At 57.4% G+C, this 27,540-nt stretch overlaps 2 protein-coding genes and 1 long non-coding RNA gene across 3 annotated transcripts; all 3 read left to right on the top strand.

Annotated features, from left to right (window-relative positions):
* Positions 1–185: 185 nt before the first annotated feature.
* On the top strand, positions 186–18,536 carry GRIPAP1 (GRIP1 associated protein 1). Its single transcript, XM_083881371.1, has 22 exons — positions 186–251; positions 824–890; positions 1,858–1,919; positions 2,474–2,500; positions 3,355–3,462; positions 4,710–4,872; positions 5,433–5,504; positions 6,402–6,436; positions 7,008–7,039; positions 7,981–8,028; positions 9,339–9,456; positions 10,952–11,044; positions 11,696–11,755; positions 12,287–12,331; positions 13,013–13,099; positions 13,646–13,702; positions 13,832–13,931; positions 15,641–15,750; positions 17,000–17,140; positions 17,220–17,313; positions 17,643–17,776; positions 18,123–18,536. Exons 1-22 carry the CDS (start codon positions 210–212, stop codon positions 18,192–18,194), a joined length of 1,767 nt encoding a protein of 588 aa, XP_083737497.1. The 5' UTR covers positions 186–209; the 3' UTR covers positions 18,195–18,536.
* LOC310921255 lies at positions 14,108–14,602 on the top strand. Its single transcript, XR_014592099.1, has 3 exons — positions 14,108–14,140; positions 14,218–14,307; positions 14,577–14,602. It is a non-coding gene; the product is annotated as an uncharacterized lncRNA (long non-coding RNA).
* A 339-nt stretch (positions 18,537–18,875) lies between the features above and the next one.
* Positions 18,876–27,327, top strand: TBC1D25 (TBC1 domain family member 25; the record flags this gene model as incomplete). The annotated part of the gene is made up of 7 exons (XM_083881317.1): positions 18,876–18,980; positions 19,891–20,000; positions 20,077–20,228; positions 21,054–21,175; positions 22,627–22,836; positions 24,565–26,383; positions 26,447–27,327. The coding sequence occupies 7 exons, from the start codon at positions 18,876–18,878 to the stop codon at positions 27,325–27,327; spliced, it is 3,399 nt and encodes a 1,132-aa protein (XP_083737443.1).
* Positions 27,328–27,540: the final 213 nt, after the last annotated feature.

Here is a 27,540-nt window from a genome sequence, read left to right as displayed (position 1 = left end):
GCGGCCTGTCCGCTCTCTATGATCCCAACGGGGAAGACTGAACTCTATGATCCCCCAGTGGGCCGCTCTGGCCATCCTGGAGGACTAAAACTCTATGATCTTCAATATGGCGGTGCCTTGCGCGTCTCTATGACCCCCCCGGGCAGGGACAGAGCGGCCATTTCCGGTCCCTCGCTCGGGGAGGGGAGGGGGGGGTCCAGGGCGCCAAGATGGCGCAGGCCCTGTCGGCCGAGGAGTTCCAAAGGATGCAGGTGAGGCCGGCGGGTCCTGGGGGGGCTTCGAGGGGGATCTGAGGGGTCTCCGAGAAGCCTGGAGAGGCTGAGAGAGATCGTGGGAGGGTTATAAAGCATCTTGAGGGGGTTTTTGAGAAGATTTGGGGGATCTCTGGGGGTGTCGAGGGGTTTTGGGGGGCTCTGGGTGGAGACTCGGGGGGTTTTGGGGGGTCCCGGGGTTTTGGGAGAACTGAGGGGGGTCGTGGGGTCGGATTTGGGGGTGTCTGAGTGTATCAAGATCGAGGGTTTCGGGGGGATTTTGGGTGTTTCGGGGGGATTTTGGGGGTTTCAGGGAGATTTGAGGGGTCTCGGGGGGGTTCTGAGGAGTCTGGGAGGGGTTTGAGGGTCTCGGGAGGGTCTTTGGGGGGTCCTGAGGGTCTCTGGGGGTTCTCAGGGTCTCTCAGGGGAGGATTTAGGGCAGTTCTGGACCCTCCTAAAAACCCCCAAAAACTCTCGATGTGTCCTGAGGGTGTCTTTAGACCCCAAGTCATTTTGGGGAGGGGTCCCGGGGGTCTCTTTACCCCCTCAAACCCCTCCCTGGCCCCCTCCAGGCGCAGCTGCTGGAGCTGAGGACGGAGAACTATCGGCTGTCGGACGAGCTGCGCAAGAACGGCGCCGGTACCGGGGGCTGGGGGGGTTTGGGGGGGATTTGGGGGGTCTGGGGGAGGTTTTGGGGGGATTTGGGGGGTCTAGGGGGGATTTGAGGGGTCTGGGGGAGGATTTGGGGGGTCCTGGGGGAGGATTTGGGGGGTCTTGGGAGTTCTGGGAGGGATTTGGGGGGTTTTGGGGGTCTTGGGGAGGGTCTTTGGGGGTCATGGGGAGGGTCTTTGGGGGTCTGGGGGAGGATTTGGGGGGGATTTGGGAGGATTTGGGGGATCCCAGGGGGATTGGGGGGGTCCTGGGGGGGATTTGGGGGGATTTTGGGGGGTCTGGGGGAGGACTTGGGAGGATTTGGGGGGTCCTGAGGGTCTTGGGGAGGGTCTTTGGGGGTCTTGGGGAGGATTTGGGGGGGATTTGGAGAGATTTGGGGGGTCCCAGGGGGATTTGGGGGTTTTGGGGGGTCCTGAGGGGGATTTGGGGGGGTCTGGGGGGGGTCTGAGGGGGGATGTGGGGGGTCTGGGGGGGATTTGGGGGGACTTGAGGGGTTTTGGGGGGGGATTTGGGGTGGATTTGGGGGGATTTGAGGGGGTCTTTGGGGAGATTTGGGGGGGTCTAGGGGAGATTTGCGGGGTTTTGGGGGGTCTGGAGGAGGATTTGGGGGTCTTCGGAGGGTCCCGGGGGGGATTTGGAGGGATTTGGGGGAATTTGGGGGGTCCCAGGGGGATTTGGGGGGCTTTTGGGGGGATTTGGGGGGTCTGGGGGGGGGAGTTGGGGGTCCTGAGGGTCTTGAGGAGGGTCTTTGGGGGTCTCGGGGGGATTTGGGGGGGGTCCTGAGCATCTCAGGAGGGTCTTTGGGGGTCTTGAGAAGGGTCTTTGGGGGTCCTGAAGGTGTGGGGAGGGTCTTTGGGGTCCCGGGAGGTTTTGGGGGGTCTGGGGGGGTGTTTGGGGGTCCCGAAGCCCCCTCCTCACAGCGCTGACCCCCCAGAGCTGTCGGGGCTGAGGCAGCGGGTGCAGACCCTGGACAGGGACCTGGCCAAGGCCAACAAGGTGAGCCTGGAGACCCCTCCCCAAATTAAAAACACCCCAAATTCTCCTCGGGACGTCCCCCAGAGACCCTCCCGTGACCCCCAAAATCCTCTGAGACCCCCAAAACCCCCCTGAGACCCCCAAAAATCTCCTGAGACCCCCAAAACCCTCCTGGGACCCCCAAAATCCCCCTGAGACCCCCCAAAACCCCCCTGAGACCCCCAAAACCCCCCTGAAACCCCCCAAACCCTCCCTGAGCCCCCTTAAATCCCCCAAAACCCCCCTCAGACTCCCAAACCCCCCCTGAGCCCCCCAAAACCCCCTGGGACCCTCCAACCCCCCCAAAACCCCCCCTGAGACCTCCCTGAGACTCCCTAAAACCCCCCAAAATTCCCCTGAGACCCCCAAAAATCCCCTGTGACCCCTCAAAAATCCCCCTGAGCCCCCCCAAAACCCCCCTGAGCCCCCCAAAATCCCCCCAAACCCCTCCTGAGACCCCGCAAACCCTCCTGAGACCCCCAAAACCCCCCTGAGCCCCCCAAAATCCCCCTGAGACCCCTCCCCTTCTTTTCCAGGCCCTCAGTAAGAGCAAGAAGGCCCAGGTTGGTCCTTGGGGGGGGATTTTGGGGGGTTTTGGGGGTGATTTGGGGGTCTCTGGGTTGATTTTGGGGTCTCTGGGTTGATTTTGGGGGTCTCTGGGAGGGTTCAGGAATATTTTGGGGGGTCTAGGGTTATTTGGGGGGGGGGTTTATCCCAATTTTGGGGTCTCTGGGTTCATTTTTGGGGTTTTTAATCTCATTTTTGGGGTCTTTGGGTTCATTTTTGGGGTCTTTGGGTTCATTTGGGGGGTTTTATCTCATTTTTGGGGTTTCTGGGTTCGTTTTTGGGGTTTCTGGGTTCATTTTTGGGGTCTTTGGGTTCATTTTGGGGTTTTTTATCCCATTTTTGGGGTTTCTGGGTTCGTTTTTGGGGGATCCCATCCCATTTTTGGGGTGTCAAATCCTGTTTTTGGGGTACCTGACCCCGTTTTTAGGGGCTCCCATCTCATTTTTGGGTGTTTTCATCCCATTTTCGGGGTGCCTGACCCCATTTTTGGGTTTCTTATCCTATTTTTGGGGTTTCCATCCCATTTTTGGGGTTTCTGATCCCATTTTTTGGGTCCCTTTCCCCATTTTTTGGCTCCCAATCCCATTTTTGAGCTCCCTGATCCCATTTTTTGGGTCCCTTTCCCCATTTTTTGGGTCCCTTTCCCCATTTTCGGGCTCCCAACCCCATTTTTTGGATTCCCAATCCCATTTTTTGGCTCCCTTTCCCCATTTTTTGGATCCCTTTCCCTATTTTTGGGTCCCAATCCCATTTTTTGGCTCCCCAACCCCATTTTTTGGGCTCCCTGATCCCATTTTGGGGGTCCCTGACCCCATTTTGGGCTCCCTGACCCCATTTTTTTGCCCCCCAGGAGGTGGAGGCCCTGCTGGGGGAGACCCGGATGCTCCAGGGGAAGCTGCAGAGCCAAGAGGACGATTTTCGTCTCCAGAACAGCACCTTGCTCAGGGAACTGGCCAAGGTGAGCCCCAAAAACCCCAAAAAATCCCCTAAAATCCCCCCAAAAATCCCCCCAAAAATCCCCCCAAAATCCCCCCCAAAAAAACCCCAAAATCCCCCAAAAAATCCGCCAAAATCCCCCCAAAATCCCCCCAAAAAATCCCCAAAAAATCCCCCCAAAAAATCCCCAAAAAATCCCCCCCAAAATCCCCCCAAAAAATCCCCCCCAAAATCCCCCCAAAATCCCCCCAAAAATCCCCCCCAAATCCCCCCCAAAACCCCCCAAAAAATCCCCCCAAAACCCCCCCAAAAAATCCCCAAAAAATCCCCAAAAAATCCCCCCAAAATCCCCCAAAAAATTCCCCAAAAATCCCCAAAAAATCCCCCCAAAAATCCCCCAAAATCCCCCCAAAAAATCCCCCCAAAATCCCCCCAAAATCCCCCAAAATCCCCCCCAAAAATCCCCCAAAATCCCCCCAAAAATGCCCCCAAAAATCCCCAAAAAATCCCCAAAAAATCCCCAAAAAATCCCCCCAAAAAATCCCCAAAAAATCCCCCCAAAATCCCCCAAAAATCCCCCAAAATCCCCCCAAAATTCCCCCCAAAATCCCCCCAAAATCCCACCCCGGGACCCAGGGGTAGATTTTGGGGTCCCAGGGGTGGATTTTGGGGGTCCCAGGGGTGATTTTGAGGATCCTGGGGATATTTTGGGGCACATTTTGGGGGTCCTGACCCTGGGGGGGGTCCCAGGGCTGTTTTGGGGGTCCTGGGGTGGATTTGGGGGTCCCAGGGGTATTTTGGGGCACATTTTGGGGGTCCCAGGGTTGTTTTAGGGGTCCCAGGGATGATTTTGGTTGTCCCAGGATTATTTTTGGGTGGATTTAGGGGGTCCCAGGGCTATTTTGGGGCTGATTTTGGGGGTCCCAGGGGATATTTGGGGGTCCCAGGGGTGGATTTTGGGGTCCCAGGGTTATTTTGGGCCCCATTTCGGGGGTCTCTGACCCCGGGGTGGGGGTCCCAGGGCTATTTTGGGGTGGATTTTGGGGGTCCCAGGGGATATTTTGGGGGTCCCAGGGGTTATTTTGGGGTGGATTTGGGGGTCCCAGGGTTATTTTGGGCCCCATTTCGGGGGTCTCTGACCTGGGGGGGTCCCAGGGTTATTTTGGGGCGGATTTTGGGGGTCCCAGGGGTTATTTTGGGGTGGATTTTGGGGGTCCCAGGGTTATTTTGGGCCCCATTTCGGGGGTCCTGACCCCGGGGGTCCCCCAGCTCTGTGCCCAGATCGAGGGGCTCGAGGAGGAGAACCGGAGGCTGCAGGAGGGGGGGGCTGGGGGAGCCCCCCAAAAACCCCCCGGGGACCCCCCAAAACCCCCCGGAGACCCCCCAAAACCTGCCCAGGGAGAGGGGGGGGCTCCCCCTGCCCCCCCTGAAGGTGAGGAGGGGTCCTGGGGGGCTTTGGGGGGTCCTGGGGGGGGTTGAGGGGATTTTGGGGGGTCCTGGGGGGGTTTTGGGGGGTCCTGGGGATTTTGGGGGGATTTTGGGGGGTCCTGGGGGGCTTTGGGGGGTCCTGGGGGGGTTTTGGGGGGATTTTGGGGGGATTTTGGGGGGTCCTGGGGGGCTTTGGGGGGATTTGGGGGGTCCTGGGGGGCTTTGGGGGGATTTGGGGGGTCCTGGGGGGATTTTGGGGGATCCTGAGGGGCTTTGGGGGGTCCTGGGGGGAGGTTGGGGGGATTTTGGGGGGTCCTGGGGGGCTTTGGGGGGATTTTGGGGGGATTTTGGGGGTAAAAATGAGAATTTTGGGGGATTTTGGGGGTCGTGAAGTAAATTTGGGGGGATTTTGGGGGTCCTGGAGTGTTTTTGGGGCCAAAAATAAGAATTTTGGGGGATTTTTGGGTGATTTGGGGCCAGAAATGACAATTTTAGGGGATTTTGGGGCTGAATTTCTGAATTTGAGGATTTTTTGGGGGTCTCTGATCTCCCCTCCCCCCCCAGAACCCCCCAAAAATGAGGAGGAGGAGGAGGGGGGAGGGGCTGAGACCCCCCCCAGAGAGACCCCGGCCCAGGTGAGGAGGAGATGGGGGGGTTTTTGGGGGTTTTTTTGGGGGGAGATTTTGGGATTTTTTGGGGGGGTTTTGGGGCATTTTGGGGGGGATTTTTTGGGGATTTTTTTGGGATTTTTTGGGGATTTTTTTGGTTTTTTTGGGGTGGATTTTGGGTGTTTTTTTGGGCAACTTTTTGGGTTTTTTTTGGGGTGGATTTGGGTGGTTTTTGGGGTTTTTTTGGGCAACTTTTTGGGGTTTTTTTGGGGTGGATTTGGGTGTTTTTGGGTGTTTTTTTGGGGGGGGATTTTGGGTTTTTTGGGGGATTTTGGGGGGATTTTTGGAGTTTTTAGGGGGAGATTTTGGGGGGATTTTTGGGGGAATTTTGGTGGATTTTTGGGGGATTTTGGGGGATTTTTGGGGGGATTTTTTGGGGTGGATTTTGGATAGTTTTTTGTTCTTTGGGGGGAGAGATTGGGGTTTTTTTGGGGGGAATTTGAGGGTTTTTTGAGGGGTTTTGGGGAAAATTTGGGATTTTAAATGATCAATTTTTGGGGTTTTTTTGGGTTTTTTGGGGGGGATCTCAAAGGGATTTGAGGTGTAAAATTTTGAATAAATTTGGGGTTTTTTTTTGGGGAGATTTTGGGGATTTTTTGGAGGACATTTGGGATTTAAAAGGATCAATTTTTGGTGTTTTTTGGGGTTTTTGGAGGTTATTTGGGTGTTTTTTGGGGGGATCTCAAAGGGATTTGAGGTGTAAAATTTTGAATAAATTTGGGGGATTTTTTTGGGGGATTTGGGGATTTTTGGGAGGAAATTTGGGATTTAAAAGGATCAATTTTGGTGTTTTTGGGGGGATTTTTTGGGGGAATTTGGGGGGTTTTTTGGGGGTTATTTGGGTGGGGGTCTCACGGGGGTCTCTCACAGGTGACTCAGCTGCAGGACGACGTGGCCAAGGTGAGAATTTGGGGCAAATTTGGGATTTTTTAGGGATCCCAAGAGAAAATTTGGGATTTTTGGAGGTTTCAAGGGGAAATTTGGTGATTTTTGGGGGTTCCAAGAGAAAATTTAGGGATTTTTAGGGAATTTCAAGGGAGAATTTGGGGATTTTTTGGGGTTTACAAGAGAAAATTTGGATTTTTTCAGGAGTCCCAAGAAGAAATTTGGGGGTTTTGGGACGTTCCAAGAGGAAATTTGGGATTTTTTGGGGTCCCAAAAGGAAATTTGGGATTTTTTTTAGGCTCCAAGGATGAAGATTGGAAATTTTGGGGTTTTTAAAGGGAAATTTGGTGATTTTTGGGGTTTCTAAGAGAAAATTTGGGATTTTTGGGAGGGTTTAAGGGCAAATTTTGGGATTTTTGGTGGTTTTCAGGGGGAAATTTAGGTTTTTTTAGGATTCCAAGTAGAAATTTTGGATTTTGGGGCATTTGGGGAGGATTTTGGGGGATTTTTGGGGATTTTGGGGGATTTTTGGGGATTTTGGGGTTTCCAGTTGCTCAGTTTTGTGTCCCCACCCCGAATTTCTCAGCTGACGGAGGAGCTGCGGGAGCAGCGGCAAAGGTGAGAAATTTGGGGGGTTTTCCATCATTTTTTCCCATTTTCCCTCATTTTACCCATTTTTCTCTATTTCTCCCCTTTTTCTCCCTTTTTTTTCTCCTTTTTTCTCCCATTTTTTCTCAAATTTTCCCCGTTTTTTCCTTATTTTTTCCTAATTTCCCCCCATTTTTCCCCATTTTTTTCCCCAATTTCCTCCATTTTCCCCCAATTTTCTCCATTTTTTCCCCATTTTCTCCCTTTATTTCCCCATTTCTCCCATTTTTCTCCATTTCTCCCCAATTTTCATATTTTATTCTTCGTTTTCCCCCCATTTTTCCCCATTTTTTCCCCATTTTCTCCCTAATTTTCCCCATTTCCCCCCAATTTCCCCATTTTCCCCCATTTTTCCTCCATTTCCCCCAATTTCATCCATTTTTTCCCCATTTTCCACCGTTTTTCTCTATTTTTTCCCCCATTTTTCCCTTTTTTCCTCCATTTCCCCCCATTTTTCCCCCCAATTTCCCCAATTTTTCCCCATTTTTTCCCCATTTTTTCCCCAATTTTTCCCCATTTTTTCCCCATTTTCTCCCTTTATTTCCCCATTTCTCCCATTTTTTTCCAATTTTTCCCCATTTTCCCCCCATTTTTCCCCATTTTTTCCTCCATTTCACCTCAATTTCTCCCTTTTTTCCCCATTTTTTCTCCATTTTCCCCCAATTTTCATATTTTATCCCCCATTTTCCCCAATTTTTCCCCATTTTTCCCCATTTTTTCCCCATTTTTCCCCATTTTTTCCCAATTTTTCCCCATTTTTCCCCATTTTTTCCCAATTTTTCCCCATTTTTTCCCCATTTTTCCCCCATTTCCTCCCATTTTTTCCCCATTTTTTCCCATTTCCCCTCATTTTTCATATTTTATTCCCCATTTTCCCCCATTTTCCCCCATTTCTCTCTGTTTTCTCTCAGTTTTCTGCGCCTGCAGGAGGAGAAGGAGACGCTGCTCCAGGAGAGCCGGTCGGGGATTTTTTTTTCGGAAATTTTGGGAAAATTTTTAGGAATTTTTGGGTCTCAGGGAGATTTTTGGGAGGAATTTTTTTATTATTATTTTGGGGAATTTTTTTTGATTTTTGGGGAATTTTTTTTGGATTTTTTGGGGGGTTTTTTGGATTTTTTGGTTGGTTTTTTGTTGTTGTTTTTTTTTTTTTTTTCTGTGTCTCAGGGGGATTTTGGGGGAATTTGGGGAGGAATTTTGGGAGATTTTTGGGAGGGATTTTTTTATTTATTTTTTGGATAATTTCAGGGGGATTTTGGGGGGAATTTTTGGGTCCCTGGAGGATTTTGGGGGAGGAATTTTGGGGTGTCCTGGGCTGTTTTGGGGGCTGTTTTTGGAGCCATTTTTGGGCCGTTTTTGGGGCCATTTTTGGGGTACCCTGGGCTGGTTTTGGGGCCATTTTTGGAGCCATTTTTGGGGCTGGTTTTGGGGCCGTTTTGGGGTCGTTTTTGGGGTCTCCTGTGCCATTTTTGGGGCCGTTTTTGGGGTACCCTGGGCTGGTTTTGGGGCCATTTTTGGAGCTTTTTGGGGCTGTTTTGGGGCCGTTTTTGGGGTACCCTGGGCTGATTTTGGAGCCATTTTTGGAGCTTTTTGGGGCTGTTTTTGGGGCCATTTTGGGGCCGTTTTTGGGGTACCCTGGGCTGATTTTGGGGCCGTTTTTGGGGCTGTTTTGGGACTGGTTTTGGGGCCGTTTTGGGGCTGATTTTGGGATATCCTGGGCTGGTTTTGGGGCTGTTTTGGGGCCGTTTTTGGGGTCTCCTGTGCCATTTTTGGGGCTGGTTTTGGGGCCGTTTTTGGGCCGTTTTTGGGGTCTCCTGTGCCATTTTTGGGGCTGTTTTGGGGCCGGTTTGGGGCCATTTTTGGGGTCTCCTGTGCCATTTTTGGGGCTGTTTTGGGCCGTTTTGGGGCCGTTTTTGGGGTCTCCTGTGCCATTTTTGGAGCCGTTTTTGGGTCTGTTTTGGGGCCGTTTTTGGGGCACCCTGGGCTGATTTTGGGGCCGTTTTTGGGGCTGTTTTGGGGCTGTTTTTGGGGTACCCTGGGCTGATTTTGGGGCCGTTTTTGGGGCTGTTTTGGGGCTGTTTTTGGGGCCGTTTTGGGGCCATTTTTGGGGTACCCTGGGCTGGTTTTGGGGCCGTTTTTGGGGTACCCTGGGCTGGTTTTGGGGCCGTTTTTGGGGCTGTTTTGGGGCTGGTTTTGGGGCCGTTTTGGGGCTGTTTTTGGGGTCTCCTGTGCCGTTTTTGGGGTCTCCTGTGCCATGTTTGTGTCCCCCCAGGGCGGAGGCGGAGGCGCTGCGCTCTCGCTGTGAGCAGCAGCTGCAGGAGCTGCAGGAGCTGCAGGAGCTCCAGAGCCGCAGCCGCCGCCTGCAGCAGCAGCTCGAGGCGGCCACGCAGGTCTGGGTCCTATAGAGACCTATAGACACCCTATAGAGACCTATAGAGACCTATAGATCCTTATAGAGACCCTATAGAATCCTATAGAACCCTATAGAGACCCTATAGAGACCCACAGAATCCTATAGATCCTTATAGAGACCCTGTGGAACCCTATAGAGCCCTATAGAGACCCTATAGAAACCTATAGAAACCTATAGGGATCCTGTGGAACCCTATAGAACCCTCTAGAGACCTTATAGAGACCTATAGATACCTATAGAGACCCTGTGGAACCCTATAGAACCCTATAGAGACCCCATAGAAACCTATAGAACCCTATAGAGACTTACAGAACCCTGTAGATTCCTATAGAACCTTATAGATCCCTATAGGACCCTATAGATCACTGCAGGGCCTTATGGGGACCCTATAGAACCCTATAGAACCATGTAGAACCATATAGATCCTTATAGATTCCTATAGAACCTTATAGATCCCTATAGAACCCTAGAGATCACTACAGGACCCTATAGATCCATATAGAACCCTATAGATCATTCAGGGCCCTATAGAACCCTATGGATCTGTATAGGACTCTATAGAACCCTATAGATCACTATAGGATCCTACAGATTCCTATAGAATCCTATAGAGCTCTATAGAACCTTATAGATCCCTATAGGTCCCTATAGGACCCTATAGATCACTGCAGGGCCCTATGAGGACCCTATAGAACCCTATAGAACCATATAGAATCCTGTAGAACCATATAGAACCCCATTAATCCTTATAGATTCCTATAGAATCCTATAGAACCCTACAGAATCCTATAGATCTGTACAGTACCCTATAGATTCCTATAGTATCCTATAGATTCCTATAGAACCTTATAGATCCATATAGTTTTCTACAGAACCTTATAAGAACCCCCAAATCCCTATAGGGGCCCCATAGGACCCCCCCAAAGCCCTATAGGACCCCATAGGACCCCCCAAATCCCTATAGGACCCCATAGGACCCCCCAAATCCCTATAGGGACCCCATAGGACCCCCCCAAATCCCTATAGGACCCCATAGGACCTCCCAAATCCCTATAGGACCCCATAGAGACCCCCCCAAACCCCTATAGGACCCCCCAAATCCCTATAGGACCCCCTTAAAATCCCTATAGGACCCCATAGGACCCCCAGGACCCCCCAAATCCCTATAGGGACCCCATAGGACCCCCAAACCCCTATAGGACCCCATAGGACCCCCCAAATCCCTATAGGGCCCCATAGGACCCCCCAAATCCCTATAGGACCCCATAGAGACCCCCCCAAACCCCTATAGGACCCCATAGGACCCCCCAAATCCCTATAGGACCCCCCAGGACCCCCCAAAGCCCTATAGGGACCCCATAGGACCCCCCAAATCCCTATAGGACCCCATAGGACCCCCCAAATCCCTATAGGACCCCCCAGGACCCCCCCAAAAGCCCCCAGACCCATTTTTGGGGTGTTTTTGGGGCCAGGCCCAGGGGGGGCTGCGGGAGCTGAGCGAGGCCCAGGCCCGGGAGCTGCGGGACAGCCGGAGCCAGAGCCAGAGCCTGGAGAGGGAGCTGCAGGTCTGGGGGGGAAACTGGGGGTCCTGGGGGGGTTTGGGGGGATTTGAGGGGATTTGGGGGGGTCCTGGGGGGGATTTGGGGGGTCCTGGAGGGGTTTGGGGGGTCCTGGGGGGATTTGAGGGGGTCTTGGGGGGATTTGGGGGGTCCTGAGGAGGGTTTGAGGCGTCCTGGAGGGGTTTGAGGGGGATTTGGGGGGTCCTGGGGGGGTTTGGGGGGAATTTGGGGAGTCCTGGGGGGGGTTTGAGGGGAATTTAGGGGGTCCTAGGGGGGTTTGGGGGGTCCTGGAGGGGTTTGAGGGGGATTTGGGGGGTTTGAGGGGGAATTTGGGGGGTCCTGAGGGGGGGTTGGGGGATCCTGGGGGGATTTGGGGGGTCCTGGGGGCATTTGGGGGGGTCCTGGGGGGGTTTGGGGGGATTTGGGAGGGATTTAGGGAGGTTCTGGGGGGGATTTGGGGGTCCTGTGGGGGATTTGGGGGGGAATTTGGGGAGTCCTGGAAGGGTTTGGGGGTCCTGGGTGAGTTTTTTGGGGTCCTGGAAGGGTTTGGGGGGTCCTGGGTGGGTTTTTGGGGTCCTGGGTGGGGTTTTGGGGTCCTGGGTGGGTTTTGGGGGTCCCCAGGCAGGTTTTGGGGTCCCCTGACCCCCCCCCCCCCAGGTGTGCTCAGGTGAGCGGGACCAGCTTCGGCAGCGGCTGCACGAGGCCGAGGCCGCCCAGGTGAGCCCCGAGACCCCCAAAAACCTCCCCAAAATACCCCAGAGACCCCCAAAAACCTCCCCAAAATACCCCAGAGACCCTCAGGGACCCTCAAAACCCCCCAGAGACCCCCCAGAGACCCTCAGGGACCCCCAAAACCCCCCCCAAGACCCCTTGGGACCCCTCAGAGATCCTCACAGACCCCTCAAAACCCTCAGAGACCCCCCAGGGACCCCCCAGGACCCCCAAAAACCCTCAAGGACCCCCAAAGACCCCCTGGAACCCCCCAAAGACTCCCAAAAACCCTCCAAAAAAAACCCAGAGACCCCCCCAGGGACCCTCAGAGACCCTCAGGGACCCCCAGGACCCCCAAAAACCCCCTAGGGACCCCCCAAAACCCCCCTGAGACCTCCAAAGAACCCCCAAAACCCCCCCAAAGAAACCCCAAAGACCCCCAAGGACCCCCAGAGACCCCCTGAGACCCCCAAAAAACCCCAAAAAATCCCCCGAGACCCCCAGAGACCCCCCAAACCTCCCCCTGTGCCCCCCCAGGAGCGGCTGAGGGAGGAGCAGGAGCAGCAACGGGAACAGCTCCAGGTCAGGGGGGGATTTTGAATAAATTTTGGGGGATTTCGGGAGGTTTTGGGTGAATTTTAGGGGATTTTAGGAATTTTGGGGGATTTTTGGGTAAATTTTGGGTAAATTTTGGGGATTCTGGGCAAATTTTGGGTAAATTTTGGGGGATTTGGGGTAAATTTTGGGTAAATTTTGGAGATTTTGGGTAAAATTTGGGAGATTTTTTTGGATAAATTCTGGGGGATTTTGGGCAAATTTGGAGTAAATTTTGGGGAGAGATTTTTTTGTTAATTCTGGGGGATTTGGGGGTAAATTTTTGGGGATTTGGGGCAAATTTTGGGAGATTTGGGTAAATTTTGGGAGATTTTTGGGCAAATTTTGGGAGATTTTGGAAGATTTTTGAATCCCCAAACGACCTAAAACATCCCCAAATTGTCCCCAATTGTCCCCAAATGTCCCAAAATTGTCCCAAAACTGTCCCCAAACATCTCCAAATTGTCCCTAAATGTCCCCAAATTGTGGCCAACTGACCCCAATTGACCCCAGTTGTCCCCAAATGTCCCCAAATTGTCCCCAAATGTCCCAAACTGACCGTAAAATGTCCCCAAATGTCCCCAAATTGTCCCAAACTGACCCTGAATGACCCCAAATTGTCCCCAAATTGACTCTAAATGTCCCCAACTGTCCCCAACTTGTCCCCAGGAGGAGCTGGGGCGGCTGCGGGCGGCGCTGGGGGAGGAGCAGCGGCTGCGGGAGCTGCACGAGGCCGAGGGACGGGCCCTGAGACAGGTGAGACCAAAATCCCCCAAAAACCCCCAAAACGGCACCAAAATTCCCCAAAATGGCCCCAAAATCCACTGAAACGGCCCCAAAATCCCCAAAATGGCCCCAAAATCCCCCGAAATGGCACCAAAATCCACTGAAACGGCACCAAAATGCCCTAAACCCCCCCAAAATCCCCCCCAGGACCCCCCAAAACTCCCCCAGGAACCCCCAAAATCCCCTCAGGAGCCCCCAAATCTCCCTTAAGACCCCCCAAAACCCTCCCAGGAGCTGAAGGAACCCCCCAAACCCCCCTCAGGACCCCCCAAATCCCCCTCAGGACCCCCCAGACCCCCCTCTGGACCCCCCAAAACACCCCCAAATCCCCCTCAAACACTCTCAAATCCCCTTCAACAGCCCCCAAACCTCCCAAATCCCCCTCAAGACCCCTGAGGACCCCCCAAATCCCCCTCAGGACCCCCCAAAATCCCCCAAATCCCCCTCAGGACCCCCCAAATCCCTCTCAAGACCCCCCAAAAATCCCCTAAATCCCCCCCAAACCCCCGTCCCCAGGAGCTGAAGGACGTGCAGGACGGGCAGCGCATCCTGGAGAAAAAAGGCAGCGCCGCCGTGAGCAAAAAAAAAAAAAAAAAATTAATTTTTTTTTTTTTAATTAAAAGCTTTTAGAAACCCCCCAAAAAATTCGAGGGGGTCCCAAACACCTCCCTAAAACCCTCTAAAATTTTATTTTTGCTCCAGTTGAAGGATTTGAGGAGGCAGTTGCAGCTGGAGAGGCGCCGGGGGGAGCGGCTGCAGGAGAGGCTGCAGGAGCTGCTGGTGCCCAGCAGGGCCCGATCGGGTCAGGGGGGAAAAAATATCAAATTTTGGGGTGGGGGAGGCTCGAAATTGGGGTGGGGGAGGTCCAAAAATTGGGTGGGTGGAGGTCCAGAATTTTTAGGGGGGAGTCTCAAAATTTGAGGTGGGAGAGATCTAAAAATTTGGGGGGTGAGCTGCAAAATTTGGGGGATGAGCTGCAAAATTTGGGGTGGGGGAGATCCAAAATTTGGGGTCAGGGGGAAAAAAACATAAAATTTTGGGGTGGGGGAGGCCTAAAATTGGGGTGGAGGAGATCCAAAATTTGGGAGGGAGGAGGTCCAAAATTTGGGATGAGAAACCTCAAAATTTGTAGGGGAAAGTCCCCAAAATTTGGTGTAGGAGAAGGTCTAAAATTAGGGGTGAGAAGCTCTAAAATTTGGGGTGGGAAGTTCTAAAATTTGGGGTGGGGGAGGTCCGAATTTGGGGTGGGGGAGGTCCAGGAATTGGGTGGGTGGAGGTCCAAAATTTTTAGGGAGGAGATGCAAAAATTTGGGGGGTGAGATCCAAAATTTGGGATGAGGAGCCTCAAAATTTGTAGGGGAAAGTCCCCAAAATTTGGGGTGGGAAGCTCTAAAATTTGGGGTGGAAAGTCCCAAGATTTTGGGGTGGGAGGAGCCCCAAAATTTAGGGTGGGAAGTTCTAAAATTTGGGGTGGGGGAGGTCTAAAAATTTGGGGGGTGAGCTGCAAAATTTGGGGTGGGAAGATGCAAAATTTGGGATGAGGAACCTCAAAATTTGTAGGGGAAAGTCCCCGAAATTTGGGGTGGGGGGAGATCCAAAATTTAGGGTCAGGGGGAAAAAAAACCATAAAATTTTGGGGTGGGAGAGGCTCGAAATTGGGGTGGGGGAGGTCCAAAAATTGGGGTGGAGGAGATCCAAAAATTTGGGGGGTGAGATCCAAAATTTGGGATGAGGAACCTCAAAATTTGTAGGGGAAAGTCCCCAAAATTTGGTGTAGGAGAAGGTCTAAAATTTGGGGTGAGAAGCTCTAAAATTTGGGGTGGGAAGTTCTAAAATTTGGGGTGGGGGAGGCCCGAATTTGGGGTGGGGGAGGTCCAGGAATTGGGTGGGGAAGGCCCAAAATTTTTAGGGAAGAGATCCAAAAATTTGGGGGGTGAGCTCCAAAATTTGGGGGATGAGCTGCAAAATTTGGGGTGGGAAGATGCAAAATTTGGGGTCAGGGGGGAAAAAACATAAAATTTTGGGGTGGGGGAGGCCCGAATTTGGGGTGGGGGAGGTCCAGGAATTGGGTGGGGAAGGCCCAAAATTTTTAGGGAGGAGATCCAAAAATTTGGGGTGGGAAGATGCAAAATTTGGGATGAGGAACCTCAAAATTTGTAGGGGAAAGTCCCCAAAATTTGGGGTGGGGGAGTCCCAAAATTGGGGTAGGGGGAGCTCTGAAATTTGAGGTGGGGGTCCCCAGGTACATTTTGGGGTCCCCAGGCACATTTTGGGGGTGCCCAGGTACATTTTGGGGGTCCCTGATGGGATTTTGGGGGTCCCTGATGTGATTTTTAGGGTCCCCAGGTACATTTTGGGGGTCCCCAGGTACATTTTGGGGATCCCCAACAGGGTTTTGGGGGTCCCTGATGAGATTTGGGGGTCCCCAGGTGGATTTTGGGGGTCCCTGATGAGATTTGGGGGTCCCTGATGTAATTTGAGGGTCTCTGACATGGTTTTTGGGGTCCCCAGGGCTGGAGGAGCTGGGATTGGACGGCGGCTCCCCTGGGCGGGGCCCGGGCGGGGACAGCAGCTCCGTGTCCTCATTGGGCCGCGACGGCTCCGCCCCCGGCAGCACCAAGGTGGGCGGGGCTTGGGGAAAGGGGCGGGGCTTAGGGGAAAGGGGCGTGGTTCGCATATGATTTAATTGGCTGTTCGGGAAAAGGGGCGTGGCTTAGAGAGAGGGGGCGTGGTCTCAGGAAAAGGGGTGGAGCCTGGGGATGGGCGTGGTTTGGGCGTGATTTAATTGGCTGTTGGGGAAAGGGGCGTGGCTTAGAGAAAAGGGGTGGAGCCTGGAGATGGGTGTGGTTTGGGTGTAATTTAATTGGCTGTTGGGAAAAGAGGCATGGCTTAGGGAAAGGGGCGTGGTCTCAGCTAAAGGGGTTAAGCCTGGAGATGGGCGTGGTTTGGGTGTGATTTAATTGGCTAATGTGGAAAGGGGCGTGGCTTAGAGAAATGGGCGGGGCTTAGAGAAAAGGGGTGGAACCTGGGGTGGGCGTGGTTTGGGTGTGATTTAATTGGCTGATGGGGAAAGGGGCGTGGCTTAGAGAAAAGGGCGTGGTCTCGGCTAAAGGGGTGGAGCTTGGGGATGGGCGTGGTTGTGTGGGTGTGATTTAATTGGCTGTTGGGGTTAAATAGGGGGTGTGGCTTAACTGGGTGTGGTTATGGGTGTGGCCTAAAGGGGTGTGGTCTGGAGGGTTGTGATGGAGTGGGGGAGTGGTTTGATTAGGGCGTGGCTTAATTGGGGTGTCAAAATTGAGGGGGTGTGGCTTGGGCTGTAATTGGGGGAGGGGCAAGGCTTTAAAGGGTGTGGCTTGGTGGGCGTGGCTAATTAGGGAACAATTAATTGGGCTGTGGCTTGATTGGGGTGTGGCTTAGATGGGTGTAAACACTGGGTGTGGCTGGATGGGTGTGGCTTAAAAGGGTGTGGTGATGGGGGTGTGGCTGGGTGGGCGTGGCTTAATTAGGGCACAACTAATTGAGGCACAGCTTGTGGGCGTGGCTTAGGTGGGTGTGGCTTAATGGGTGTGGCCATGTGGGGGTGTGGCTTAGATGGGTGTGGCCAAATGAGGGTGTGGCTTAGCTGGGTGTGACCAGATGGGGTGTGGCTTAATGGGCGTGGCCATATGGGGGCGTGGCCTCTAAAACACCACATTTTATTGGCCTGTCCCAATGTGGGCGTGGCCATCCCACCCCTCCCATGGCGAGATAACCCTTTAATGGGCGTGGCCTCGCCCTGACCCCGCCCCTCTGCCCCTGCAGTCGGGCTCGGGCAGCCCTGGGGGCGGGGGGGCGTGTCCTCACACTGACCCCGCCCCTCTGCCCCTGCAGTCGGGCTCGGGCAGCCCCGGGGGCGGCAGCGGTGGCGGTGGGGGGGTCCCGGCCGGGGGGGGCCTGTCCCCGGCAGAGGTGGCCGAGCTGTTCCAGCGCCTGGCCCAGAGCCAGCAGGAGCGGTGGCTGCTGGAGGAAAAGGTACTGGGAGCACTGGGAGGGACTGGGGAGGGGCGGGGCACACCTGGTGGGGCTCACCTGGAGTCACTCCCGGGGACAGGTGAGGCACCTGGAGGTGTCGAGCGCCTCCATGGCCGAGGATCTGTGCAGGAAGAGCGCCATCATCCAGAGCTTCGTGAGGGACAGCCGGACAGGTGAGGGCGGGGCGGGGCTGGGGCTCACCTGGGGCTCACCTGGGCATGATATGGGGCTCACCTGGGCTCACTTGGGCTCACCTGGGCCTCACCTGGGTCTTACCTGGGCTCACCTGGGCCTTACCTGGGCATGACCTGGTGCCCTTCTCACCTGGGCCTCACCTGTCTCTCACCTGGCATCCCACCCCACCTGTCCCCACCCATGTGATCCTTCTCACCTGTCCCCTCTCACCTGTGGCCTCACCTGTCCCCTCTCACCTGTCGCAGTCTCACCTGTCCCCTCACCTGTGGCCTCACCTGTCCCCTCACCTGTCCTCACCTGTCCGCAGAGGCCGCGGGTCCGGCGGGGCCCCCCCGGCGCGGGGCGGGGCCGGGGCCAGGTGAGGAGGGGCTGCGGGAGATGAACAAGAAGCTGCAGAACCTCCTGGAGGAGCAGCTGACCAAGAACCTGCACCTGGCACAGGTGAGGGGGCGTGGCCTAAAGGGGTGTGACCTGAATGGGTGTGGCCTAAGGGGGTGTGGCCTAAGGGGGTGTGGATTGTTGGAAGGGGCGGAGCCTCTAAAAGGGGATGTTGTTTAAGGCAATGGGCGTGGTCTTAAAAGGGGTGTGGCTTAAATATGGGGTGTGGCTTAAAGGGGTGTGGTTCAAAAAGGGGGCGTGGTTTAAGTGTGGAGGTGTGGCAAAAACTATGACATCACTTTATGGACAAACGAGGCAGAGCTTTCAGCAGTGGGCGTGGCCAACACAAGGGCGTGGCCTCGCGCAGTGGGCGTGGTCTCTGCCCCCCCTTTCACTCCCCCTCTTCCAGGACCTGGAGTCGCTGTCCCAGGAGCTGGCGCAGCTCAGGAAGGAACAGGCGGCACCTCCAGGACCCCCCTGAGGGGCGTGGCCTCACCTGGTGGGCGTGGCCTCGCCCTGTGCCCCGCCCCTTCAGGCTCCGCCCCCCAGACGGGGCGCTGCTGCTGCTGCAGGGGAGGCGTTGCCCCTTTAAGGCCGCGGTGGGGCTCACCGGCATTGCCCCTTTAAGGCGCGACGTTCCTTCCGCGGCCTTGCCCCTTTAAGGGGGCGGGGCCCGCTGGGAAGGCGTTGCCCCTTTAAGACCAGGGGGCGTTCCCCGCCGCGGCGTTTCCCCTTTAAGGGGGACGTGGTCCCCACTCTGGCGTTGCCCGTTTAAGGGGGTCCCGCATGCGCCCCTCTCTCCCCCCCCAATAAACCTGATGTGAATCGCTGCCTGCGACGTCATTTTGCCGTTCGGGGAGGGAGAGGGAGGGCTCGGTAACGTCATCAGAGGGTTCGCCTCATTGGATCCCGCCCCATGACGTCATTTCCGTGCGCTGCCCCGGATGTTGTTGCCGCGGCCGCGGCCGCAGGACAGACACGGGCGCGGTGCGGCTCCGGATTCCCCCCCCCAAGACCCGCGCACCGGCCAGCCGGGGGGGCGCGGCGTGACGTCAGCACGGTGACGTAACAGCAGCCCCCCCGCTTCCCCGGTTTGGGGGGGCGGAAGCGGCGGGACCCCCCGAAAACCCCCAAACCCCCCCCACCGAGACCCCGCCCCAACATGGCGGCCTCGCCGGGGGGCGGGGCCTCGCCGGGGGGCGGGGCCGGCTCCGGGGGCGGGGCCGCGCTGGAGGAGGAGTGCGAGGTTGTGCGCGTGCGCGTCAAGGTAAGGGGCGGGGCGTAGAAGTGGGCGGGGCGAAATATGGGCGTGGTTGTTATTAAATATCGTGGGCGGGGTTAAGGGGTGGGGCCACGCACGCTCCGGCAGCCAATCAGCGCGCGGGGGGGGGCGTTGCCATGGTGTTCCCGCCCCTGGGTGTGGCAAGGCGGGAAATTTTCCCGCCTTTGGAGTCATGTGGAGGCCTGGCAGCCAATCAGCGGCCGGGAGGTTTGAGGCGGTGCCGCCGTGAGGGGAAAGCGCCGCCATGTTGGGTCGTCGTGAGGGGCTGGGGGCATCCGAGACCCTCTGGGACCCCCCGAGATCTCCCCGGGACCCTTTGGGACCCCCCAAGATCCCCCAAAATCCCCCTGGGACCCTCCAAGACCCCCAGAGATCCCCCTGCGACTCCCTCAGGACCCTTTGGGACCCCCAAAATCCCCCTGGGACCCTCCAAGACCCTCCAAAATCCCCCCGAGACCCCCCGAGTTCCCCCCGGGCCTCCCCAAGATCTCCCTGCGACTCCCTCAGGACCCTTTGGGACCCCCCAAAATCCCCCTGGGACCCTCCGAGACCCCCGAGATCCCTCTGATATTTCCCTGGGACCCTCTGAGACCCCCCGAGATCCCCCCAAGACCCCCCTGCGACTCCCTCAGGACCCTTTGGGACCCCCAAAATCCCCCTGGGACCCTCCAAGACCCTCCAAAATCCCCCCGAGACCCCTCGAGTTCCCCCCGGGCCTCCCCAAGATCTCCCTGCGACTCCCTCAGGACCCTTTGGGACCCCCCAAAATCCTCCCAAGACCCTTTGGGACCCCCCAAAATCCCCCTGGGACCCCCCAAAATCCCCCTGTGACCCCCCCGGGACCCCCCAAAATCCCTCTATGACCCCCCGGGACCCCCTCCCTCTCCCCCCACAGAAGAACGAGGGGCAGCAGCCGCCCGAGTTCCGCTCCTTCGCCGTGGACCCCCAGATCACCTCCCTGGACGTCCTGCAGCACATCCTGGCCCGAGCCTTCGACCTGCAGGGGTGAGGGGACCCCCCCAGGTACACCTGGGACCCTCCCAGAAGGCCCAGGTGAGCTCACCTGTCTCTCCTTTATCAGGAAGAAGAGTTTTGTGCTGAGTTTCGCGGCGCGGGACGGGCAGGGCCAGGACACCTTTGTGCCTCTGCTGAGCGATGGGGACCTGGCCAACGCCTTCACCTGTGCCAGGCCCACCCTGAGGCTGAGGCTGGACGTCAGGAACCCCCCTGACAGTGAGTGGTGCACCTGGATATACCTGGGATACACCTGGGATACACCTGGGACACACCTGAGACACACCTGGGTGGGGGGGACACACCTGGGACACACCTGAGATACACCTGGGTGGGGGGGACACACCTGGGACACACCTGAGATACACCTGGGTGGGGGGAACACACCTGGGACACACCTCGGATACACCTGGGGTACACCTGGGGCACACTTGGGACACATCTGGGTGGGGGGGATACACCTGGGTGGGCAGGTACACACCTGGGATACATCTGAGATACACTTGGGTGGGGGGAATGCACCTGGGACACACCTGGGATACACCTGGGTGGGGGGGACACACCTGGGACACACCTGAGATACACCTGGGGCACACCTGAGATACACTTGGGATACACCTGAGATACACCTGGGATACAGCTGGGTGGGGGGGACACACCTGAGTTACACCTGGGACACATCTGAGATACACCTGGGTGGGGGGGACACACCTGGGGCACACCTGAGATACACCTGGGACACACCTGGGATACACCTGGGACACACCTGAGATACACCTGGGCCACACCTGAGCACAGGGGGACACACCTGGGTGGGTGGTGATACACCTGGGCACACACACCTTAAACACCTTGTGGCTTTTGGATGTGGTGGGTGCCCAGAGGAAGATCCCAGTGGGGCTCAGGTGTGCCAGGTGTGGCTCAGGTGGGGCTCCCAGGTACCTGTGGCTCAGGTGAGGCTCAGGTGGGGCTCCCAGGTACCTGTGCTCAGGTGTGGCTCAGGTGGGGCCCTCAGGTACCTGTGCTCAGGTGTGCTGTCCCCAGGCCCGCTGCTGGAGGACTGGGACATCATCAGCCCGCGGGAGGTGGCGGCGGCCGAGCCGGTCCCCGAGCGCCGCTCGCTGCTGGCGGCAGCTCTGCCCTTCACACAGGCCCTGCTGGCACAGGTGAGCACACCTGGGACAGGTGAGGCCCTGCTGGCACAGGTGAGCACACCTGGGACAGGTGAGGCACTGCTGGCACAGGTGAGCACACCTGGGACAGGTGAGGCATACCTGGTACAGGTGAGGTGCACCTGGGACAGGTGAGGTACACCTGGTACAGGTGAGGCATACCTGAGGTGCTTCACCTTGCTGGAAGCTCATAGAGAGTTTGTGTTGCTCTCTTGGGTGTTCCAGTGCTCTCCCAGTGCCCTCCCAGTGCTCCCAGTTCCCTCCCAGTGCCCTCCCAGTGCCTTCCCAGTGCTCCCAGTGCCCCAAATCCCTTCCCAGTGCTCCCAGTGCCCTCCCAGTGCTCCCAGTGCCCCAAATCCCTTCCCAGTGCTCCCAGTTCCCTCCCAGTGCTCCCAGTGCCCCAAATCCCTTCCCAGTGCTCCCAGTGCTCTCCCAGTGCTCCCAGTGCCCCAAATCCCTTCCCAGTGCTCCCAGTTCCCTCCCAGTGCTCCCAGTGCCCCAAATCCCTTCCCAGTGCTCCCAGTGCTCTCCCAGTCTCTCCCAGTGCCCTCCCAGTCCCCTCCCAGTGCCCCCAGTGCCCCCCAATCCCTTCCCAGTCCCCTCCCAATGCCCTCCCAGTGCTCCCAGTGCTCTCCCAGTGTTCCCAGTCCCTTCCCAGTTCCCTCCCAATGTGCCCTCAGTGAACTCCCAGTCCCCTCCCAGTTCTCCCAGTGCTCTCCCAGTCCCTTCCCAGTTCCCTCCCAGTGCTCCCAGTCCCTTCCCAGTGCCCTCCCAGTTCCCTCCCAGTGCTCCCAGTTCCCTCCCAGTTCTCTCAGTGCTCCCAGTCCCCTCTCAGTGCCCCCCAGTGCCCTCCCAGTGCTTCTAATCCCCTCCCAGTTCTCCCAGTCTCTTCCCAGTGCTCCCAGTGCCCTCCCAGTGCCCCCAGTGCTCCCAGTCCCCTCTGAATCCCCTCCCACACCCTTCCCAGTCCCTCCCAGTGCTCCCAATGCCCTCCTAGTGTCTCTCCCAGTGCTTCCAGTCCCTTCCCAATGTCCTTCCTTTGCTCCCAGTCCCTCCCAGTGCCCCCCCAATCCCCTCCAAGTCCCTCCCAGTCCCTCCCAGTGCCTCCCAATCCCCTCCCAGTCCCTCCCAGTGCCCCCCCAATCCCCTCCCAGTCCCTCCCAGTGCCTCCCAATCCCCTCCCAGTCCCCTTCCAGTTCTCCCAGTTCCCACCCACTCCCTTCCCAGTCCCCTCCCAGTTCTCCCAATCCCCTCCCAATCCCCTCCCAATCCCCTCCCAGTTCTCCCAGTCCCCTCCCAGTCCCCTCCCAATCCCCTCCCAGTGCCCCCCAATCCCTTCCCAGTGCTCCCAGTCCCTCCCAGTGCCCCCCAATCCCTTCCCAGTGCTCCCAGTCCCCTCCCCGTCCCCTCCCAGTTCTCGCAGTGCCACCAGTCCCTCCCCGCAGGTGGGCCGGACGCTGGCCCGGGCTCAGGCCGCCCTGGCGTGGCCCGAGGGGACCCCGGCGGTGTCGCCGCCCCCTCCCCCGGCCCCGCCCTGCGCCCCCCTGAGCGACGCCGACCTCAGGTCTTACCTGGGCCCAGGTGGGCGCCTGCTGCGGCCCCAGGAGCTGCGGCTGCACGTCTTCCACGGCGGCGTCGAGCCCGGCCTGCGCAAGGTGAGAGCCTGGGGGCACCTGGGGCACACCTGGGCACACCTGGGGTACACCTGGGCACACCTGCGGTACACCTGGGGCACACCTGGGGGTTGTGGTCACACCTGGGAGGGTTTTGATCACACCTGGGGCACACCTGGGACACACCTGGGACACACCTGGGGGTTGTGGTCACACCTGGGAGGGTTTTGATCACACCTGGGGCACACCTGGGACACACCTGGGACACACCTGGGGGTTGTGGTCACACCTGGGAGGGTTTTGATCACACCTGGGGCACACCTGGGACACACCTGGGGCACACCTGGGGGTTGTGGTCACACCTGGGAGGGTTTTGATCACACCTGGGGGTTGTGGTCACACCTGGGACACACCTGGGGCACACCTGGGGGTTGTGGTCGCACCTGGGAGGGTTTTGATCACACCTGGGGCACACCTGGGACACACCTGGGACACACCTGGGGGTCGTGGTCACACCTGGCATGCACCTGGGGGGGATTTTGATCAGACTTGGGACACACCTGGGGGTTGTGGTCACACCTGGGACACACCTGGGACACACCTGGGGATAGTGGTCACACCTGGGATGCACCTGGGGGGATTTTGATCAGACTTGGGACACACCTGGGGACTGTGGTGACACCTAAGACACACCTGAGGCTCATCAGATCCATCCTGACCAACACCTGAGAGTTCTCTGACTCCCACCTGGGGTCACCTTTGGCCTTCTCTGACCCTCATTGTCCCTTGTACAGGTGCTGTGGCCTTACCTGCTGAACCTGTTCTGTTCCTAACCCCCATTTCCCTCCATACAGGTGTTCTCACCTGTCCTATTCCCCTTCACACAGGTGGTCTGGTGTTACCTGCTGAACATGTCTCACCTGTCCCATTCCCCCCATACAGATGATTTCACCTGTCCTATTTCCCCTCACACAGGTGGTCTGGCGTTACCTGCTCTCACCTGTCCCATTCCCCCCCATACAGGTGGTCTGGCTTTACCTGCTGAACATGTTCCACTCTCACCTGTCCCATTCTCCCCCGTACAGGTGGTCTGGTGTTACCTGTTCTCACCTGTCCCATTCCTCCCCATACAGATGATTTTACCTGTCCCATTTACTCCTACACAGACAATCTCACTTGTCCCACTCCCCCCTGTACAGGTGATCTGGCATTACCTGCTCTCACTTGTCCCACTCCCCCCTGTACAGGTGGTCTGGCATTACCTGTTCTCACCTGTCCCATTCCCCCCCATACAGGTGCTCTGGCGTTACCTGCTGACTGTGTTCATGGTCTCACCTGTCCCATTCCCCCATACAGATGATTTTACCTGTCCCATTTACTCCTACACAGACAATCTCACTTATCCCACTCCCCCCTGTACAAGTGATCTGGCATTACCTGTTCTCACCTGTCCCATTCCCCCCACACAGGTGGTCTGGCATTACCTGCTCTCACCTGTCCTATTCCTCCCCACACAGGTGGTCTGGCATTACCTGCTCTCACCTGTCCTATTCCTCCCCACACAGGTGGTCTGGCGTTACCTGCTGACTGTGTTCATGATCTCACCTGTCCCATTCCCCCCCACACAGGTGGTCTGATGTTACCTGGTCTCACCTGTCTCATTCCACCTGTACAGATGATCTCACCTGTCCCATTCCCCCCATACAGGTGCTCTGGCGTTACCTGCTGACTGTGTTCATGATCTCACCTGTCCCATTCCCCCCTGTACAGGTGGTCTGGCGTTACCTGCTCAACGTCTTCCCCTCGGGCCTGACGGGCCAGGAGCGCCTGTCCCACCTGCGCCTCAAGGTGGCCGAATACTCCTCCCTGAAGGTGGCCCTGGCCGCCCGCGCCGCCCCGGCCGAGCTGGCGCAGGTGGCGGCCGCCGTCCGCAAGGACGTGGTGCGCACCGACCGCGCCCACCCGTATTTCGGCGGCCCCGAGGAGGGTCACCCTCACCTGGCCGCCCTCCAGGCCCTGCTGACCACCTTCGCCCTGGGCCACCCTCGCCTCTCCTACTGCCAGGGCATGTCGGACGTGGCCGCTCCTCTCCTGGCCGTGCTGGACGACGAAGCTCAAGCCTTTTTGTGTTTTTGTTCCTTGATGCGCCGTTTGGCTCCGCGGTTCCGCCCCGGCGGCCGGGGGTTGGCCAGAGCTTTCGGCCACCTCCGCCGGCTCCTCCGCCGCGCCGACCCGGCTTTTTGGGCTTTTTTGGCCGCCCGCGGTGCCCACGATTTGCTTTTCTGCTACCGCTGGCTGCTGCTGGAGCTCAAGCGCGAATTCGCCTTCGAGGACGCCCTCAAGGTGTTGGAGATCACCTGGAGCTCTTTGCCCCCCGCCCCGGCGCCGCCCCCCGAGGGGGTCCCGCTGTTGGGAGCCCCCCTGGGCGCTCGGAGGGCGGGGAGGGGCTTGAGGGAGCGCAGGGGGTTGAGGCCGAGGCCGCCCAGGAGGAGGAGGAGGAGGAGGAGGAGGGAGGAAGAGGAAGAGGAAGATGGAGGAGGCGGCGCTGGAGGGGTCACTGAGAGTCCTGGAGGTTCTGGAGGTGGATTTGGGGGTCTCAAAGGTTCCTGTGAGGGTCTCAAGGGTTCCAGTGATGGCCCTGAGGGTCCCAAGAGTTCCAGGGACATCCCAGATGGTCCCAAAGGTTCCAGGGACACCCCAGATGGTTCCAAGAGCTCCAGGGATGTTTCAGGTGGTCCCAAGAGCTCCAGTGACGTCCCAGATGGTCCCAAAGGTTCCAAGGACACCCCAGATGGTCCCAGTGACATCCCAGATGGTCCCAAAGGTTCCAAGGACACCCCAGATGGTCCCAGTGACATCCCAGATGGTCCCAAAGGTTCCAAGGATGTCCCAAATGGTCCCAAGAGCTCCAGTGACACCCCAGATGGTCCCAAAGGTTCCAGTGACACCCCAGATGGTCCCAGGGACATCCCAGATGGTCCCAAAGGTCCCAGGGACACCCCAGTTGGTCCCAAGAGCTCCACTGGGGGTCTCAAAGCTTCCAATGACAGCCCCGAGGGTCCCAAGAGCTCTGGGGATGTCCCCATCAGTCCCAAGAGCTCCAGCGATGTCTTTGAGAGTCCCAGGAGCTTCAGCCACGTTCTGGAAGGTTCCAAGGACATCCAGGAAGGTCCCAGGAGTTCCAGCGATGTCCCCAGGGACAGCCAGGGGGGTCCCAAGAGCTTTAAGAACATCCAGGAAGGTCCTGAAAGCTCCAGCAACGTCCCCAAAGGTCCCAAAAGCTCCAGGAAGGTCAAGGGGAGACCCAGCAGGGGCTCCAAGGACTCGGAGCCGGGCGGGACCAGGAAGGTCGAGGAAGGCACCGACGCCCTGGAGATGGAGCAGAGACCCCAAAGCCTCTGCTGGGGGGCTGGGGGAGACCCCAGAGGGGGACACGACCCCAAAAAAGGACGAGATGACCCCAAAGAGGGATTTGATGAGCCAAGAGAAGGACGAGATGACCCCAGAAAGGTTCACGGTGACCTCAGAGAAGGACAAAACTTGGGAGAAGGCCGTGACATGTCCAGAGATGACCACAGTGACCCCAGGGATGACCACAGTGACCCCAGGGGTGGCCACAGTGACCCCAGGGATGGCCACAGTGACCCCAGGGGTGACCACAGTGACCCCAGGGGTGACCACAATGACCCCAGGGGTGACCACAGTGACCCCAGGGATGGCCACAGTGACCCCAGGGATGGCCACAGTGACCCCAAGGAAGGACATGGTGACCCCAGACGTGGCCACAGTGACCCCAAGGAAGGACATGACGACCCCAGATGTGGCTGCAGTGACCCCAAGGAAGGACACGGTGACCCCAGACGTGGCCACAATGACCCCAGGGATGGCCACGATGACCCCAAGGACACCCATGATGACCCCAAGGAACGTGATGACCCCAGACGTGGCCACGAGGACCCCAAGGAAGGACATGGTGACCCCAAGGAAGGACATGGTGACCCCAGACACGGCCACAGTGACCCCAAGGAAGGACACGATGACCCCAAGGAAGGACATGGTGACCCCAGACGTGGCCACGACGACCCCAAGGACACCCATGATGACCTCAAGAACACCCACCACCACCCCAAGACCCCCAAAACCCACCCCACCACCCCCGACGACCCTTGGGGCGGCCGCTGGGCTTGGGAAGACCCTTCCTCCTCCTCCTCCACCTCCTCCTCCTGCTCCTCATCCTCCTCCTCCTCCGACGAAGAGTTGACGGTGGAGGACGACGGGGCTCCTCTTCCTCCTCCCGAAGAACTGGGCCAAGGAAACCCTTTCCTGCTCTTCGTGTGCCTGGCCATGCTGCTGGAGCAGCGCGACGCCGTCATGGCGCGCGCCGGCGACTACAACGAGGTGGCCATGCACTTCGACCGGCTGGTGCGGCGCCACAGCCTGCCCCGCGTCCTGCGCCGCGCCAAGGCGCTCTTCGCCAGGTACCTGGAGGGCTGGGGGGGCCTGGGGACGCAGATGGGACCCCCCTCGGGGTAGGGGGACACCCTCAGGAGCTCCCGTCGGGGTAGGGGACACGGGGATGGGGTGGGGGCTCCATCTGGGTTCTTCTTGAGGAGTCCCGGCTCTTTGGAGGTTTGTAGGACATCATGGAGACCCCATAAAACATCTCAAAGAGGTGCTGAGGTCACCTTGGGGACCCTCTGGTCACTGTCAGGGTCTGTAGGACATCATGGAGACCCCAAAGAACAT

The sequence above is a fragment of the Zosterops lateralis genome (genome assembly GCF_965231275.1).
Source record: "Zosterops lateralis genome assembly, chromosome: 33".
NCBI classification, from domain to species: domain Eukaryota; kingdom Metazoa; phylum Chordata; class Aves; order Passeriformes; family Zosteropidae; genus Zosterops; species Zosterops lateralis.
This window is presented reverse-complemented; position numbering and strand designations above follow the sequence as displayed.

What these genes read in the sequence shown, in the direction of transcription:
- GRIPAP1 (XM_083881371.1), top strand. Translation starts at nt 210, where the DNA reads ATGGCGCAGGCCCTGTCGGCCGAGGAGTTCCAAAGGATGCAG. An exon ending in CTGCGGGAGCAGCGGCAAAG is followed by an intron (nt 7,040 to 7,980) that starts GTGAGAAATTTG and finishes GTTTTCTCTCAG; the next exon opens with TTTTCTGCGCCTGCAGGAGG. An exon ending in ACGAGGCCGAGGCCGCCCAG is followed by an intron (nt 11,756 to 12,286) that starts GTGAGCCCCGAG and finishes GTGCCCCCCCAG; the next exon opens with GAGCGGCTGAGGGAGGAGCA.